Raw genomic sequence first — 19057 nt, 5'->3', positions numbered from 1 at the left:
AATTTGACTTCCTTTGTGATAGCCTCAAATTCCGTCATGAAAACAGAGTTGCTGGGAGCCGGAAGAAGTGCTCAGGCTGAGCCAGGGCATTGCTTACAAGGAAGCCTTCTCGAGACCACATTTATATCCCAATCCATGCGACTGACTCTCTGAGTGAATCGGAGTCCGACAGCTGCTGGGTCATGTCACACGGCACTCAGGAGCTAGAAGACCCTGCTTCCTTCAAGTTTTTTGGGAACCTCCAGCCAGCCAGCTGATACCAGACAAGAAGAAGTGCAGTTCCTACAACCATCTGAGTTTTACTTACCTCTACTGAAGTGTCACTCGCCAGACAAAGATCCGGGCTGGATACAGAGAGGTACGTTCCCAGGAATCTTGAGATCTTGATCAAAGCTAAATTATTAATACCAAGTAATAGTTTTTGTCCATCTAATTTCATATACTTCCTTCTCAAAGTCCCTTTAAGTCAATGGGCTTCAAAAGAGGTACTTTGCTTAGGATGACACTCTTACCTGTTTTAAACATTGCAAAGAGAATTTTTTAAAAAGATGAATGCATATTATGCAAGGGGGTGGGTAGTGTTATAATATTCTGTTCCTCTACATTGAACTGAATTGCATAGATTGAAGGCATGATTGTACAGCTCTCTAGCTACTGTGCTGTGTGTTATCCTTGCAAATCAGCCACTCAAATTGCACTTTCCCTTTGTGAGAATGGGAGAAATTGCTTCCCTCTTTTTCAGAATAACACTTAACAGCAAGGCCCAAGGCACCTTTACTCAGAAATAAACCTCACTGAATTCAATAGGATTTATATTCATGTAGGGTGGCTACCTAAATTTTTGGCAATGCAAATATAAAAAGCAGCATATGGGTGAAAAAAGCCATTTCTTGTTCTTTGTAATAATACCTGTTATAAAGTTCACTGATACGTTTTTTGCTTTGGGAAAGTGATTTTCTTCATGGTCATTTTCATCCTAGGATTTATTGTGTAATATCCTCAATTCTTAATCATAATCCAAACAAGCTGGTATCTTTTTATTATACTTATAGGTTACTATTGGGAGCTAAGTAAACATTAGATTGTAAATACTGGAAAAAAATGAAGACGATTCTGTAGTTCTAAGATTTAATATCTATAAGTAACTTGACAAATCTTTTAGTATCTAAAAGAATTTCAGGGTATTTTTTTTAAGGTATGCATTTTCTATCTTCCACGAAGTTCAACATATCAAATGTTCTCTAGCTTTGATAGGATGTAACCCTATTAAACTGCAGACTGGTATGCACCCTATTTGGACAAGTCCAGCAGAAACTGTTGCATCAGGCACACTTATGAAAAGATGGTTGCAAATTCAGTCCATAACTGGGCCATGTTTTCCTCCAAAATGCTAGGGTTTTTTTCTTTTTAGTAAATTCAAATTCTATGTAGAGCAAGGTTGATTGAAGGAGGCAATGTGTATTCTATAAGCCCCCTAAAATAAATTCTTAGGATGCAGAAGAACCAGGAAACAAAAAGGTGAACACTTTACTAACACCCATTTTTATGAGATTTTTTTTTCAAAAAGCTTACAATTTAGCTGTAGAACAAAAATGTTATGTGGATCAAACTTACAATTCACTCTGAATTTTTTTTTTTACCATGTTAAAATGATCCACACAGGTATCCCTGCCCTCGAGGCTTAACAAACCTGAGTTCACTTTAACCTAAGGTGACCAGATTTTAACATTGGTAAAGCGGGACAACATTGACCAGGGGAGGGGGGGGGGGTTCTGGATTAAAATTTGGTCTATATGGAGCAATAAAAATTTTAATAGAACGCATAGAACGCAAAAATAGTATTGTCATATATATATTTTTACTTTCAACATAAGTACAATTTGCCAGGTGCCCCCAGATGTCCCTCCAAAAGTGGGACAATCTGGTCACCTTTCTTTAACCATGTTAGATCTACTTGTAGGACTTTTCACAAGAACAAGGCTCATATGAATCCCCATTATAACAGCAGCTAAAGCGTAACACAAAAGGAAAGATGGTAATTGAACAAAGTATTCCTCAATTTTATTCAATTTCAGGTGTTGTTTTATCAAGGTTTACTTGGAACAAGGGACAATTAATTATCACAACTGGTGCCTGTTTTAATGCAAATACTATGGGAATAATGTTTAAATCCAGTGGCACCATTAATTCCAACAAGGTTTAACTCTGGGTATGAGCTTTCATTTGCATGCACACTTCTTCAGATGAGTGAGATGTGGGATGTATGAAAGGGTACCAAAGACAGCCTCTGAGCATATGCAAAGCTCCTGTCCTTTCTTCCAAATATTTGCAATGTCCCTATATCTAGAACATAAGAGTGTTGCATGACAGTGCAATCCTAAAAACCCTTTCCTGGGATTAAGTTCCATTGAATAGATCTGTATGTCTGAGGATGTATATATGAACACAGAATTTATCACACAAAACACTGTGATTTAGTTAATAAAGCAGAAGAATGGGGAGTTGTCAATATTAAGATCTCTAATCCAGCTAGAGATAAAATTAATATGGTTTTCTGGAATGTAAGGATTATAAGGTTTACTCTGATTGTGCAAAGAATATGAAAGAACCTGAGAGAACAAGCACTTCCTTCAGAGTTAAAATGAATTTACTTCCAAAAAAGGTCTCAAAATGCTCATCTGTTAATTTTGATGACAAATATCTTTGAATGTGTGGCAGTGTTCCAGATTGTTAAGAGCCAGGTTGAAAGCCAGTGTGGTGGAGCAATTAGGGTGTCAGATGAGGACTTGCGACACCCACTAAGCTTAGGCCACTTTCTCTTCCAGCCAAACCTACCTCACAAGGTTGCTGTGAGGATGAAATGGAGGATGGGTCTCCAGTTGGGGTGGGGGTGGGGTCTACCTATAAATATAAAAGTAAAATAAAAATAAATTTCTGAAGAAGTAATAGTACCCAAAACAATATCATGATTGGATGTCTCTAGATTCCACGGGGAAACCTTGAGCTGGCAGCTCCACTCTGCTGGGTGAAGTTGAATTGTCCTTATACATTCTAAGAGAATCAAAAAAACCAGAGTCCAGTAGCTGATCTTATTGTGCTACTTCAGACCAACACTGCTACCCATTTGAATCTATTCTAAGAGAATATGAGACTCCAGGAGGCTGCCAGTTGGCAATATGGATTTCCTGTTCTACCTGATAAAGTCATGAGTGAGGCTGATGTACTTTGAACACCAATAGTGGTTGTGCTTTACAAGCACTAAATAGGATTATACCAATCAGAACAACTCACTTTTAAAATTGTGACATCAAGTTTTCTTTCTGCAACAGAACTGTCAGATATTGGGGTGAAATTTTAAATTTTGACAATTCTCCAGAGTTTCAGTTCCCCCCCAGTTTAAACTCTGATGTTGCGTCAAAAGGGTTACAAGCAACATACCTGCCTGAGAAATTGAAGAGCTGCTGCTTTATATAAGCATTACCACTCAGATAGTTAATAAGCTTGAAAGGAAACATTTTCTTATATTGTGCCATTGAACAATGTTGTATTATTGCTCTGTGGAACAACTGTTTCAAATCATAATCTAAAAGTGCACATCTGGGCCTTTTTACTTGGCAACATATATTTCCATTGCCTCTTTTTTTTAAAAAAAAAGAATGTTTATTATTTCAGATAGAAGCAAGAAAGAAAATTAAACGATGAATATAAGAAACATAGAACCATCATAAAACGAATGACTTGAGTAGACCTTTAAAGCCATATTTGCAACTTTTGCATATAGCCTGTGTAATAATGCCATTATTCTTGAAATTCTTCCGATCATTTGCCATTAACCAGGCTTGTTAATTTTGCCATTTTAAAAAGTTCTGCTAGTTTATCCAACCAGTCTGTTACTGTGGGAATCTCTGTGTTTTTCCAGACCTTTGCTATGGCATCCTGGCTGCATCAGTGGCATGAAAAAAAAAAAGATTCGAGCTTGCAGTGCAATATTTTCCACTTAAGAGCATATAGTCAGGATACATAGGACATTTTATAGTCAACATTGCTTCTATTATAGTATGAATCTTAATCCAAAATTCCATTACTATTTTATAATTCTACCACATACAATAAAAAGATCCAATATTTTCTTTATGCCTCCAGCATTTAGGATAATATTCTATAGACATTTTGCTGATAACCTTAGGTGTAATATACCATCTCTAAAACATCTTATACCAATTTTCTTTCAACATTTGTGATTTTGTAAGTTTTAGAGTTTTAGACCATAACCATTCCCGCACATCAAAACTAATATTACACCCCAAGTTCTGCATTCATTTAATCAAGCACACTTTAACTTGTTCATCTTCAGTTTCATATTTTAACAATAACTTATAAATTTGCCCCTGTAAATGAGGTTTGTTTTGAAAAACAATATTTTCAAACTCGATTAGCATGTGTCCCATATCTACATATCTTGGGATCTCAGCTTTGAATCTTGTTATAATCTGATAATACTCCAACCAATGAATGTCTATATCCATGCTCACAAGGTCCTCAAAAGAATTTAATTTCTCAGTTGGGTTCAAGAAATCTTTATATTTGAGGCAACCCATTCTTCTCTGTTGAGATTTATCAAAATAAGCCTCTACTGGAGATTTCAATGATGAATCAGCTATTAGTCTTGATTTCTACTTTTTCCATATAGCTAACAAATTAGTGGACCATGAATTGATTTCTATTGACATCTTTATTTGGCATCCCAGCCATAAAAAACTGAAAATCTTCATCCATACCATTCCTCTCAAATACTAAACCCCTTGAATTCAGATCAGAAATCCAATCAACCAGCCAAGATAGATCTGCCCCATGCAGGTAAAGTTTGAGGCTCAGAACACCCTGACTACCTCTTTTCATTTTATCTTATAAAGCAGTGGTCCTCAACCCCTGGTCTGAGGACCGGTACCAATCTGTGGATCAGTTGGTACCAGGCCACGGCTCCTCCTAGTCCTCCTCGTCCTCCTCCCTGGCTGCTGCCTCAGGGGCTGCCCTGCCACTCTGCTGCCAGCTCATCTTTGGTGCTCTCCAGCACCCGCCATGACCGGGGCTCCCCCTCAGTATGGCACTGTGCAGCTGCTGCTGGCAGCGCCCCCCAGCGGGCAGCGGGAAGTCAGGGGTGCCGGCAGGAAAGCAAGTGGAGCAGGGGTTCAGCAGGCAGCGACATCCCTCGGCAAAATACTACCCCCCCCCGGGCCTCAGTAAAATGGTCAAACATTGACTGGTCCCCGGTGATAAAAAGGTTGGGGACCACTGTTATAAAGTTTCGAAAGCAATTCTTGGCCTTTTATAGTTCCATATGAATTTGTTAATTTAGACTTGCCATTCACTAGAATGTTCTCTCTCACACTGACATCGACATGCACAGACACTGCAGTTGCTGGGTGTTCTCCAGGTTTGCAGAACCCTGCACCCTAGACCAGTGTGGCACCATTATTGTGTTTGGGGGTTTTATTTTTGGATCTACAATGAGGAGCATGCATGGCTATTAGGGATATAGGTGAGTTATGAGTTTGTTGCCAGGGGGAAGTTAATAAAATAGTGTGGCGGGGAGGAGAGAGGACTCAAATGTCTATTAGGAAAAGGAAACGTCACTTCACTTGGATTTTACTGTTCATGTGAAGCACTGATATTGGTGCTGGCTGCATTCTAAATTCTCAATAGGCTACTTGTGCTGAAAACAGAGTGCTAAACAGTCTACTTCTATTTTTAACCCCTACATGAATTTTTGTTTATATACTTGTATTTTTTCCCCTTTGAGCAAAACACTCTCAATGGACTTAGAGAATTCTCCAGACTGTTATTTGATTGGTGGAGCTTTTGAGAAATAGCCTGGAACAACTCTTCCCCACTCCCACCCATCAAACACCCCTTTTTCCTTCCTGAGTCAGGAATGTTTTCTGAGAGACCACAAAGAAAATCAGTGTGTCTCATGTTAAAGAGAGTCTTTCAGAGGGTTATATGGGCAAAGCTTCTATTGTGACAATTGAAAAGAGCACTATTAAAAACAATAGTCACCACAGTAGATGCCTGAAGGGACAAACTGGCATGGAGTAAGGCGGGGCGGGGGGGGGGATAGAAAAGGTTTAAGGAACACCAAGTGTGAAGAGACAATGGGGCCACACATAGGTTGGGGAGAAGACAGTATGTGAGGAAATGAGAGAAACAGTAGCTGGAACAAATAACTAGAAAGTAGAGGGGTGGAAGAAGGAAGATGATTTAGAGGTACAAAGCATTAAATCTCTATTAATAACAGAAGAAAGTCATTTCAAGAAACAGGAGGTGAGTGAGTAAAGTTATCATGATCTCCAGCACCAGCAGGATATGGGCAGGTCAGCTATCCTCGTGATGCTAGATCTGTCAGTCATGTTTGATGTGGTCAACTATGAGTTGTTAGCCCATCGCCTTGCGAGGGTGGGGATACAGGGGCCAGCCCTTCAATGGATGATCTTCTTTCTCTGGAACCAGACACAGACATAGAGGGTTGCAGTGGGGGAAGAGCTGTCACATCCCTATCAGCTCCCTTGTGGAGTGCCACAGGGGGCAGCTCTTTCCCCCATGTCATTCAACATCTACATGTGCCCTCTGGCCCAGTTGGTCTGGAGCTATGGGCTAGGATGTCACCAGTATGTGGATGACACCCAGATCTATTTACTCATGGATGGACTTTCCCCTCAATACGTTTGGAAGCCATTGCTAGATGGTTGGAGTAGAGTCACCTGAAACTCAAACCCTCCAAGACAAAGGTCCTGTGGCTGGGTCAGAAACGGGCGGAGCAGAAAGCATATCTGCCCACCCTGGCTGAGATGCAGCTCAACATGTCACCTGCAGCCAGGAATCTGAGAGTGATTCTGGATGTTTCCCTGTCAATTGAGGCCCAGGTCACCAAGGTAACATGCATGGCGCTTGTCCATCTTCGCCAGATGAGGCTATTAGCACCCTACCTGTCCCCAGACCACTTGGCTATAGTGATCCATGCTACAGTCACCTCCAGATTGGATTTCTGTAACTTGCTGTATTTTCCTTGACCCAGAAATTGCAGCTGGTGCAGAATGCAGCTGCTAGGGTCCTCACAGGAAAACCTTGGAGGGCCCATGTCCAGCCAGTGCTGAGGCAGCTGCATTGGTTGCCAGTTGCAGCTTGGATCAAGTTCAAGGTTTTGGCATTAACCTTTAAGGCCATCTGCAATCTGGGCCCCATATATCTACAGAACTACCTATTTCCTTATGCCCCCAATGGACTTTTCGTTCTTTGGGTGCAAATCTGTTGGAGATCCCTGGCCCCAACCAGGACCAAGGCCTTTTTGGTCCTGGCCCTAACATGATGGAATGAGTTCCTGGGAAAGATGAGGGCCCTGTCAGAGCTGTCACAGTTCTGTAGGGCCTGTAAAATGGAGCTCTTCCACCAGATCTATGGTTGAGGCCAGTGCTTTCAAGTTCCAGGGCCCCTCCTTGCCAGTACATCGGACCTCCCTTGTCATCTGCCCCCTGTGGTGCAGGAATACAGCAGGGTTGGTGGTAGTTTTTACGCTGCTGTAATTTTAAAGGTTTTATGGGGAGGTTTTATATTGTTACCCACCATGAGCTACTTCTGGTATGGTGGGATATTAATTAATTAAAATTTATTTAGAAATCCTCACTGGAAACTGAAATTGGAGAGCCAATTTGAAAGTGTAACAACTAAGGTTTTAGAACCAAGTTTGAGTCCAGTGGCATCTTTAAGACCAGCAAAATTTTATTCAAGGTATAAGGCTTTTGTGGGTATAAGCTTTGCTGGTAATTATTCTACTGCTTCAGACCAACACGGCTACACACCTGCAATTAAGGTTCTAGTCCTTCAGCCTAGAACTTTGAATGCCATGTAGTGCATTCCCTGGGAAGCCTAAGATTTAGAGCTCAGAAACGGCTTAATATGATTTAAAGCATGCAATATTAAACACCAGTTATAATCTGGAAGTGCCTTGGGAGCATTTGACAGAGATCTCAGTTTTATGAAGCCAAAGGGATCTTGTGATAAAAAGAAAATCTCCTAAAGCAATATTTGGGAGTAAATTTAAGAAGAAAGATTAGACACTAGATAAATTTAAGAAAAATTATATTCTTCTAAATCTATTGAAACCACTGGGCTTAAAAAGATCCAGTGCTGCTTCGATGGCATTGTTAAAACATTGCAACTTATTTTTCCTCAGTAGCCTCCTTATAAATTTTTATCTGTTATTCCTTGTCAGAAGTTCTCCACGTTCCTGGAGATGGAGAGATGGAGAAAACACAGAATATTTGCCATTGTATCTTATTTTATCCATTCACTGTTACATTATACACTGACAAATTTTAGTGAAAAGAGTAATTCACCAGGACTTGTTTGTTATTCTGTTGGAAATTGGCACACTCCTGTTAGGAATTCCCTTCATCAAATGGTTTATTGAGCCTCCACAGATTCATTTGGGGTTTACTTGCTATATTCTGCATACTCTGTCTGTTGACCTCAGTGAAAACCCAGACATGATGTCAGTGTGTCAGTTGATGTTCTGGAAATTGGTACTACTATAGAGTATCAGAACACTGGTTAATGTGATGAAATAATTTCTGTCCCCCACAGTTTCACCTAAGACACCATCTGTACCTCTGGGTGATTGCTTACCTGACATGATTTTTCCAGGAGCTTGGTAGCCCTGTGGCTGAACTATTTCACTGAAGAAATAACCATAAAACATTTTACTTAAACAGGCCTTCTCTCTCTCATCTTCTCCCTTCTCTCTTCAACACAATAATATCACTTTGGGAGGAGGGTTGATTAGACAAGCTTGTTTGCAATTTAGCCTAATCGATTTTGTTCCTTTATCAACATGTGTGTGACTTAAACTATTAGGAATTTGGAAAACAGATGAAGATGCTTCTTCCTCCTTTCCCTGCATATTATCTAAATGTTAATTTTAAACGTTAACAATTGTGGTTCATGGAAAGTACCTCTCATTTCTCCAAGCTTTAAAATCTATGGCAATTATTGTCTTTAACACATCTTCTAATGTAAGGTGACCAGATTTTAACATCGGTAAAGCAGGACACCATTGACTGGGGGGGGGTCCTTGATTAAAATTTGGTCTATATGGAGCAACACAAATTTTCATAGAATGCATAGAACACAAAAATAGTATTGTAGTATATATATATATATATATATATATATATATATATATATATATATATATATATATATATATATATATATATTATTTCAACATAAGTACAATTTGCCAGGTGTCCCCAGATGTCCCTCCAAAAGTGGGACAATCTGGTCACCTTATTCTAATGGGCAATTTACTGATAAAAAATCTCACCCCAAATTCAATCAAAGTAACAGGACAAGTGCAGGACAATTTGCTGTCTTATTTTGCCACCACAATCCTGTCTGAGTTTTGATGTGCTGGGAGAATTTGTTTTCTTTGTTCAGAGCTCAAAATGACAATATTCTAAATCCCAGTCATTTAGGATTTATTCTTAGTGCAACAAGCAGCAATAGCACTTTATTTTACCCCTGAACTCTGCCCTTTGTAATGTCACAACTTGGCTGGAAAAAAATTGAGACATGCCAGAATACAAAATAGTTTCTGTTCCAGTCCCTTTGTCTATGTCTTGCCCCTTTGGTGGATTTTACACCATTCTGCTCCCCTGTCCTTGCAAGCACATTTTACTGCAGATTTTCAAAATAGGCTTTAATCTTGACTTCAGGTTCTATGCCCATGTTATGAACCATTCTTTTTCCTCCAGTGTATTTATTCTGAAGCTACAATTTTTAAAAATGCACTTTTCTAAATCAGGGTGGAAAATCACTTGTGATGTGTGTCATAGACTCATAGAATTATAGAGTTGGAAGGGACCTCCAGGGTCATATAGTCCAACCCCAATCACAATGCAGGAACTCACAACTACATGCCTACCCATAGTGATCCCAAGTTAATGCACAAGTGATTCCTCCACCAAAAATCTCCAGAATCCAGACTGACCTGGAAGAAATTCACTTAGCATCCCACAGTGGTGATCAGCAATTCTCTGGGTATGTAAGGAAGGGCCACAAGAAACAAGCAATCTCAGAAAACTCAGGGAAACAACAATCAGAAAGTGAAGTGAGTGCTGAAGGGAGGAAAATCAATGCAGAATGACAAAGAAAACCAAACAGACTTACATGGTGAAAGTGAGGGGAAACACCCATGCATAATAGTCCCATGTCTGCTCTATCTCATGGCATTGAAAAGAAGGAATGCACAGTTACATAAAGAGAGAATTTCAGGAATTGAGCTGTGTGTGTCTTGAGGCCAAAGAAAGGGGACAGAGAATTAGAAATCCCACAAATTTGGTGCAGATCTGAGGAAGAACTAACTACTGGCCCAAAATAGATTTTCTATTATTCTCAAAAAAAAAAACCCAGTAGATTCAGATATTCTCCTTTAATTTCTAGAAGACAGATGAAAAGCATGTTATTTGCAACATGGTTTCAGTGTGAAGTACATGTGGTGCCCATATATTGTAGTGACTAAAGTAGGATAAAATCCCCACTCTGCCATGGAAATTTGTGGGGTGACCTTGGACCAGTTAGCCTCAGCTGCCTCGTAGGATTTGTGCAGGGCTAAAATGGAAACAAGGATAATAATGTTAGTTGCACTGGGTTTATTTTGGGGAGAAACAAAATATAAATGAAGTAAATAAATAAGAAACACCTACTTATCTATAACAGGGGTAGTCAACCTGTGGTCCTCCAGATGTCCATGGACTACAATTCCCATGAGCTCATGGGAATTTTAGTCCATGGACATCTGGAGGACCACAGGTTGACTCCCCTGATCTATAATACATGATTAAGGTGTATTGTTTAGCCATAACAGCTGCCATGAGAATACCACACGCTGAATCAGACAAGCACAAATTCAGATCCATGTTGGTAGGATATCCCACGAATCCTAGAGGCCATCCAGGACATATCCATCCATGAACTTTTGTTTAGTATGAGCCGGTGGCAATGCAGAAATAGCAACCTTTTCAACAAAATGTGGATAACTATTAGTGAATTCACTTTGCAAGTTGGACTAGCAAAATAAACAGTGATGATCTCAATCTCCATTGTCACCTGTACCACAAACACCCGTGCTGCTGGTCACAATGTTTCTTCCAGGGGAGGGGGGAGGAGAGCAGTTTTCTCTGAGGAAATTTACATTTAGAGCTGAAATAAACCTCCAGCCCATGAAGAAAGCTGAAGGGGGAGTTCACTATGTAACAGTAATCTATCTTTTGTCTCTAATAATGTATATTTATTGATTATTGATGATTGATCATTGATAGGCTAGTGGAGAACAACTAGCATGAATTTTTCTCATTTTGCTTCTTCTGTCCATATCAATCTATGAAGACCCTTACCACTGAAGCAGAGCATTTCTCAGAAGTGAAATGTTTCAGAATAAAAATAGGTGGGGGATGAAATTGGGGAATGGGCAGGGTAGGTACAGCCTAGGAGGGATTAGACTGAGGGAGATGGCTCCATCCCAATAGCTCTTATTTAACCAGCCATTTTATATATACTGCATTTTATTATTTTTATTAGATTTTTATTCTGCCCTGTCTTTGCTGGCGCAAGGTGCATTACAACATTCTGAGACACCCTATTTCATTACTCTTTTTGCCTGCTATTACCACTTCAGCCTCTCAAAATTTTACTCCCTTTTATGTTTCCTTTTTCACTGGCTGTATCCTTAGCAAGGCTTGGGGAAATGGAGTTATGGTCTTCCTGAGCCACCAACCACACTAAAACAAGGCCAATATTTCCTAATCTCTCTAGGGTGCTCCATATTATTTGGCTGTCCTCACTGATGTATCCAACACCTCCTAATTTAGTACCAGCAGTTAGATTTACAAGGTTAGTTACATGCCAGTTAACTCGGCTTTGAAGTCACTGATAAAGATGTTGAGTAAAACTAGGCCTAACACCAAGCTGTGATGTTAGCAAGTCTCCCGTATACTCACACCCAAGGTCATTATCTGCCACTTAACATTATCCTCCAGTTACGGTCCTTCAGCTGGAGTGCAGTCCACATAGATGGATTCTTAAGCATGGATATGAACTTTCAGCTTATAAGTCATATATCCAGGCTGAATACTTTTTCAAATATATTTCTGTATTCTATAAAAGACTGAGAAAGTTTCTTGTGAAGTAATGACACACATGGAATTTAAGTGTCTCACTGACTTCAGTCAGAGAGCTGTTGCTGTTTCCAAGAGAACTATTCAATTTTGCACTGAATGTTGCCTGTGTTGATTCCATACTGCATATCTACTGCAGTGCATAGCAGATGTTATAGAAGTGAGGACCATGTTCCAGTGGACTCACCTCAGCTGTAACAGGCTAGGCAGGTTGCATTAACCTTTATAATAAAACTGTTATCTAGTGGAAGTGAGACCAGATCTCCCATATCAAAGACCAATTCCGTTCTGCCAGCTCCTGCTCAGCAAGGCAGCTGGGGGGAATGGCTGGGAAATCAGCATCATGTGACATCACTTCCAATGAGTACCTGGAAGTGATGTCACCAAGTAGTATTTAAAGGTAAAAACCTGCACAATTGACCAAGCCTACATGTTGCCAGACCTTTAAATGGTACAGCAACCTGTGGGATAAAACCACAGAAGGTCAATTCCCATGCCAATAGAAACCAAGGACTAGTAACATCAGGTGACAGGTGGGGTGTCTGCTGAAAATAAATGTTCCTTCTTTTCTACAAATATCCCATTGTTTAAAAACAAATCTAACTGTAAGAAATGCTTAGCTTCAACATTTATTTCACACAGTCATATATTTAATTCCTAACAAGGCCACAGTTTGTAGGTAAATATATCTGAAAAATTGAGCTAAGAACAGGTAAGGGCTATGTCCACAAACCTGAAGGAAGTTCAACGGTTGTAGAAAAATCTGAAATCTTTTTTTAAAGGATTAAAACTTCTTTGTTAAAGTTAGAAACAATTTTTAGAAAAGAATTCCCACTGAGCTCTCTGTTGCCATTGTGGAGGTTACTGTGTAAGCCTTTGTTTCTTTAAAACAAAGCCATGATGTTAAGTAGGATTGGACTTGGAAGCTAAAACAGTTGGGAAATGGGTCCTACCCCTTTCCCCATCACACCTCTTGATTGTTGGAATATGCAAGATCTGTAGTATGCAAGATCTGTAGTATCCGTATGCATGTATACGGATTCAACATTGTATATGACATACACCCTACAGGGGGCATTGGAGTGAAATGGGCCAGTGGTTTTAGTATCAGTTGGATAATTTCAATGGCACCCATGGGGTAGCTCAAGTATAATAGGGAAAGATTTAAACCCCCTCCCCCCACACACATTTGTCCTAAATATATGAGGATCCCATACACTGGCTGTTTAAAAAAGGAAAACTGCTTGGAGCTCCATACAGAAATTCCATTAGTTTGTCTGGTTTGGCTTTCAGTTCCATATAGATCCAAGCAATTGGGGAAGGGGTGTATTTAAAACAATATATTAATATAGTTACAACACATGATCTCTCTGTGTTGTAGATCTGAGGACTTTTTTCACTTTCTTGTGGGAAAATGTTACCCGTAGAGCTCTGCTATTTATAGCAATACCAGTCCAATTTTAGCTACTACTCCAAGATTTTAAGAAGCAAAAAAGTCTTTGCTTCCCCAATGTCAGGAAGAGACCTGAACCCTGTACAAAAAGTGTTCTCTGAAGAGCAGAAGCTTGCATAGGCAGAATGGACTCTGCCCATCTTGTCAAGTGAGTTCTTTAGATTCATTTGCAGCTCTCGGCAAAGTCCCTGCTTTGTCAGGTTCATAGAGTAATGGAGTAGTATGACTGTATCCTCCCTTCTCTTTCAAAGCATGTGGCAGCATAAGTAAAAAGGAGGCTGTGGCCATTAAAACTAGGAATGCAAAGCTCCCTTCCTATAAAAGACGGAGCAAGGAGTGTTCTACAGTTGGCAGAATCAGAATCACACAGAGCTGGAAGAGACCACAAAGGGCCCTGCAGTCCAAACTTTTCTCAAAAATAAGTTGATTTTATTGCTTTGGTAGGTTTTGTGGATGTTAAAATACCACCTCCTTTGTAAATAAAGTACTAACCAGTTGAATTTGCCTCTCTTCTTCACACTTTCTTTCTCTCTTGCTATCTTTTTTCAGTGGCTACTCCTCTTAGTAAGCCAAAATGGGCGACTGGAGTTTCCTTGGAGAATTCCTTGAAGAAGTCCACAAACATTCCACAGTGGTGGGGAAAGTCTGGCTGACTGTGCTCTTTATCTTTCGGATGCTTGTTCTGGGCACAGCAGCGGAGTCTTCTTGGGGAGACGAGCAGTCCGACTTCAGGTGTGACACTCGGCAGCCAGGCTGTGAGAATGTCTGCTATGACAAAGCTTTCCCCATCTCCCACATCAGATACTGGGTCCTTCAGATTATCTTTGTCTCCACCCCTTCCCTGTTGTACATGGGCCATGCAATGCACACGGTACGCATGGAAGAGAAGAGAAAAATAAAAGAGGTCAAAGATGGAGCAAAGGCAAACAGTGACTCTTTTCGCCAGCATGAGTACCCCACAGTAGAGAAGTCTGAGCTGGCCTGTTGGGAAGAAGGAAGCGGCAGAATCATTCTTCAGGGCACTTTACTGAATACATACGTCTGCAGTATTTTAATCCGCACTACCATGGAGGTAGCCTTCATTGTTGGACAATACATGCTATACGGAATCTTCCTTGAAACTCTGTATGTGTGTCACCGGGAGCCCTGCCCCCATCCAGTAAACTGCTACGTCTCTCGTCCAACGGAGAAGAATATCTTTATCATCTTCATGCTTGCGGTAGCTGCACTGTCCCTCTTCTTAAGCTTGGCCGAACTATATCACTTGGGATGGAAAAAAGCCAAGCAGAAAATCTCTGCTTCTCACAAAAGCAACCCTAACCCAGCCACTGGTAAACTCAACCTGGGATCTCAAGAGAAGATCGCACAAAGTTGCACCCCTCCTCCAGATTTTAATCAGTGTCTGACAAACACAGGTGGGAAGTATATCAGCCCCTTCAGTAATAAGATGGCCTCTCAACAGAACACAGCCAACTTTGCCACAGAGAGGGTTCACAGCCAAGAGGATGCAACTGGGGGGAGTCAGTTTATCCAGGTAAACTACACGCAAAACCCTGATCCCAGCAACAGCTCTGCCCCTTGCCTACTCCCTAACGGCTACTTCCATGACAATCGCAGGACCAGCAGGACCAGCCGCTCTAGTAGCAGTAAAGTGAGATCTGATGACCTGTCCGTATGAACCGCCTTCAGCAAGAACAAGAGGATGGAAAGTCTTTCTGGTGTACCAGACAACTGCAGTTTTGCTTTTGAAATCCTGCCATTCTGAACTCCAGTACAACTCATTGTAAGGAAATGGTCTGACATATTTGAAAAACCTCATTTCAGAGTTGATTTCATGCAATGATAACATTGTTCTCAGAAAGGGGACTGACACATTTTTCCAAGAAATAATTAGAAGAAAGCTGTAGTCACTCAAATCATACATAACTCTAAACATTTATATCACTATGACCATTATGATTTTGTGAAGAACTCTGGGAACTGCAGGTATGAGACAGGGCTGAGAAGTCTTTGTTGAAGGCCATGAATCTTTCTGTAGAACCACACGGCTAACGATATCTTGATGAAGAACCATGATGGATAACATATTTGAATGTGATTTAGAGGTGGACATATTTTATGAAATTAACAGGGAGGTGTGACTTGCACATATTATGATACTCATAATTTCCATCCTCTCAGGACACATCAATGGATTTAAAGACATCTTTAAAGACTCAATAGGATATGCTTCTGCTGCTCCATTTCTGTTTGGGAATCATTTTACGAGATTTTGAAAGCATGCCTAGAGGAAATTTTTCTCCTCTTAGGCCAATTCTGCATGGGGTTGAAGCACCAACATATCTCTTGTCCATAGGTAGGGAAAGCTCCTGACACCCCATGACGTTGACACCAGCCAGGGGCTGCCCCACCGCCATCCTGACCCAGGCAACCAGAAGCCATGCAGCAAGGGAACATGGATATCTCTGGCATTCTGGTAGGCAGCCAGGGTGCCAACAGGGCCTCTTCTGATGCATAGCCATGTGTCGGCAGACAATCCAGTTTCCGTGGCAAGAAACATGATGGGTCCTCCTGATGTTCTGCCACCCAGCACCCTTGTGTGGCTGCAGTGCTCTGGGCCACATGGGGGAAACGTCAGCGGGACAGTACCGCATGTGGCGGTACAAAACCACGGACCATCTCCTCCCAACAGAAACGCTGGGGGGCAGCCCAACGCTATGCCCTCCATGCAGAATCAGCCTTGATGAAGTGAAATATCAGATTATCTGATATGCCTTTACTTTTCCTCATTTCTCTACTGGCCCATATAAACTATTCCAGCTTGACATACTTATCCAAAGTAAATGTGCAATGAATTTTACTTGAATTTTTGATATACATGTGTCTGTATGTAATCAGTTTAGACTTTGACTAATCCAAACTCACAGCACAAAATGAACCCTGGCTCAGTATGGCAGCAACTACAGTCATTTCAACTGAAGTCTTCATTTGATGGAAGCAATATTTCATGGAAACAAATACAGTCTCAGGGAAAATATGGAGGAACTCTGAGGCAGATGGCAATGGATTTGTTTTGGTTGTTTTATTTAATTTTTTTCACTCTTTGTTCTAAATGTTAAAGAATCTGGCAGGGATACATCCAGGTTCAAGCAGTAATGAAAGTAAGATCCAGTTGCAGGATGAGAGAACCTTTCCCATCTCAGTTCCAGAAAGTTCGTAACCATTTCTGCGTGGCAACTGCAAAGCAGGACTCAACATCCAGGGAAACAGTCAGTAGTGCAGAGCAGCAGTTCTGGCAAAAGAAGATAGGTCCTAGGAATGGGAATCGCTTCATATTTAGTTTGGGTGACTTTGAGGTACCTAAATCCGTGTCCCGTGGGTGCCAGTGCCTCACAAAAAGTGCTGTTTTGGATCAACGGAGAAGCCAAGTCTTTTGACACGCAAGACTTAAAGCATCATTTCCCCTTGCAAATTTTCCTCATCTTTCTCCTTAAGAACATTATCTTGTGATAGATGTCAAGCACGACTGACATTTATCTCTAAAGAACAAGCACCCTTCAATTTTGCTCATTCCAAATAGATAACCAGCAGCCATCTGACAGCAGTTTAGCCCTGCAAACTGTTCAGATGCACACAGGCATGGGTTGTGGACTGTCTACTTATTAAAGAACTGAGATAAGGGAATTTAAATTGTCTTCTTATTTTAGGAAAGTCTAGAAGTCAGATAGCAGGGTGCTTCATCTCCCTTTTTAAAACTTTGTTTTGTATAATATATATGGTGCTGAAATTATGGGAGAGGAAGGAAATACAGTACCATTACTACTTTAAAGGGTTGTCTTGTGAGTATTATTCCCTCTCCTTTACTTGGTTTGGGAAATAAAGCGTTATGATAGCCTTGTGTGCTTGTGGTAAAGACATGTGATAAGAAATCGGGAATATCTGTGTTCAGAGCACCCTTTCATCAAAGTTCCTAATTTCCCCATAATCCAAGCACTATAGGGAACATGGGGGTTTGCATGTTCTCTGCTCAAGAGGTTGCAGATGATTTACTGTACTTTCTTTTGTCCTAATAAAGTTTGGACTAGAATTCTGCTCTGTTGCCTCTCTTCTTTCACACAGTCAGCATGAGAAACTTAAAAACCATATAGCAGGATAAGCACACAAAAAGCCCTTCAGTTTTGACCTTCAAAAATCATAACAAGTCTAAAAGCCATATTTGGTTAATTTCATGCTATATTAGGGTGCCACAGCAAAAGAACAGCAGAGTGAATCCTGTGACTAAAAAAAAAGCCTAATACTTTTGTTATGGTATAAAAACAGGAATGAGTCTAATATCATGTGTCGGAATATGTAATGATTATTTAAAGCGCAGGCTGACTTGACATATATTCCTATATGAAAACTACATTGATTCTTCTGTTTGTGCTCCAACTTGAACATTAAAACTAATACAATTTATTCTAGAATAAATGTTTGTGATTCAGAACTATGAGCTGAATTTTTTGTCAGTCTTTAAAGACTAGTTTGTTTTATTTTGCTACAACAGACTGACATGATTACTGTGAAATTATTTGGACATGGTAACACATAAGTACTCACGAGCAGACACATGCTTTCCCCCCTGAGACATTGGATACGCTGCTAAGCAACTATGTAGTTCATACTGGTTCAGAAGTCTGAAGTGGGCCAGCTAAATATCAGGTTCTCTGCAACTTCCAACCATTCCAGAAAGCACCATGAGCCCTAAATATGACTAAAGCACCACTAATTTCAGAAAATCATGGAGTGATGAAACACAAATGCCTGAAAATAGAGGTATTCTGGAAGATTTTTTCACCATGAAAAGGAAAAAAAAAAGTGCAAAATCAAGCACAAATATTTGTTATAGAGTTACATCCCATCATTTCATTCATTTGGACCACTGGTAAAATACTTTTTAAATTAACATTTCTTTGAAAGGCTTATTTACGTTATGTCTTTTTTTTTGTTGAGCTTGAAGGCAAATGTGAGATTGTTCTCCATGAACCAACAGTACAGGATATGTTATGTTTGTTTATGAAACAGAATTTCCCACAACAGCAGGATTATTATAGTAAAATGATATCTACCGAAAGTAACACTACCAACACCATTATGACGTGTTGCCATGCTATCATAGATGTTGCCCCAGGGCATCCTGTCATTGCATCCTAGGAGTGCTGGCTCTCCGAATTTGCTCTAATTTTAAGCAAAATCTAGTTAAATTCCCATCAAGGGTTGATGGAGAATAGCTCCTCTCCCTCCTCCACTATTATGACTTCTCTGTACACCACACACACATACATACACACACTACCAGGATCTGTCTTCTGAGTAGGGGAGTCAGGGAAGGTAGGGA

At 40.3% G+C, this 19057-nt stretch overlaps 2 protein-coding genes across 2 annotated transcripts in view; both read left to right on the top strand.

The window, feature by feature from the left end:
• The first annotated feature begins 208 nt into the window (after positions 1-208).
• ACP6 (acid phosphatase 6, lysophosphatidic) overlaps positions 209-19057 on the top strand; it is a 43035-nt gene continuing 24186 nt past the window's right edge. The window contains exon 1 of the mRNA XM_077342320.1: positions 209-358. The gene's annotated coding sequence lies outside the window, so the exon portion shown is untranslated. The remainder of the gene's footprint in view (positions 359-19057) is intronic.
• Positions 213-17767, top strand: GJA5 (gap junction protein alpha 5). Its single transcript, XM_077342322.1, has 2 exons — positions 213-358; positions 14230-17767. The coding sequence occupies exon 2, from the start codon at positions 14255-14257 to the stop codon at positions 15356-15358; it is 1104 nt and encodes a 367-aa protein (XP_077198437.1). The 5' UTR covers positions 213-358; positions 14230-14254; the 3' UTR covers positions 15359-17767.

Source organism: Paroedura picta, chromosome 6, assembly GCF_049243985.1.
Source record: "Paroedura picta isolate Pp20150507F chromosome 6, Ppicta_v3.0, whole genome shotgun sequence".
In the NCBI taxonomy this organism is placed as follows: domain Eukaryota; kingdom Metazoa; phylum Chordata; class Lepidosauria; order Squamata; family Gekkonidae; genus Paroedura; species Paroedura picta.
The sequence above is the reverse complement of the archived record's forward strand: the minus strand, read 5'-3'. Positions and strand labels throughout refer to the sequence as shown.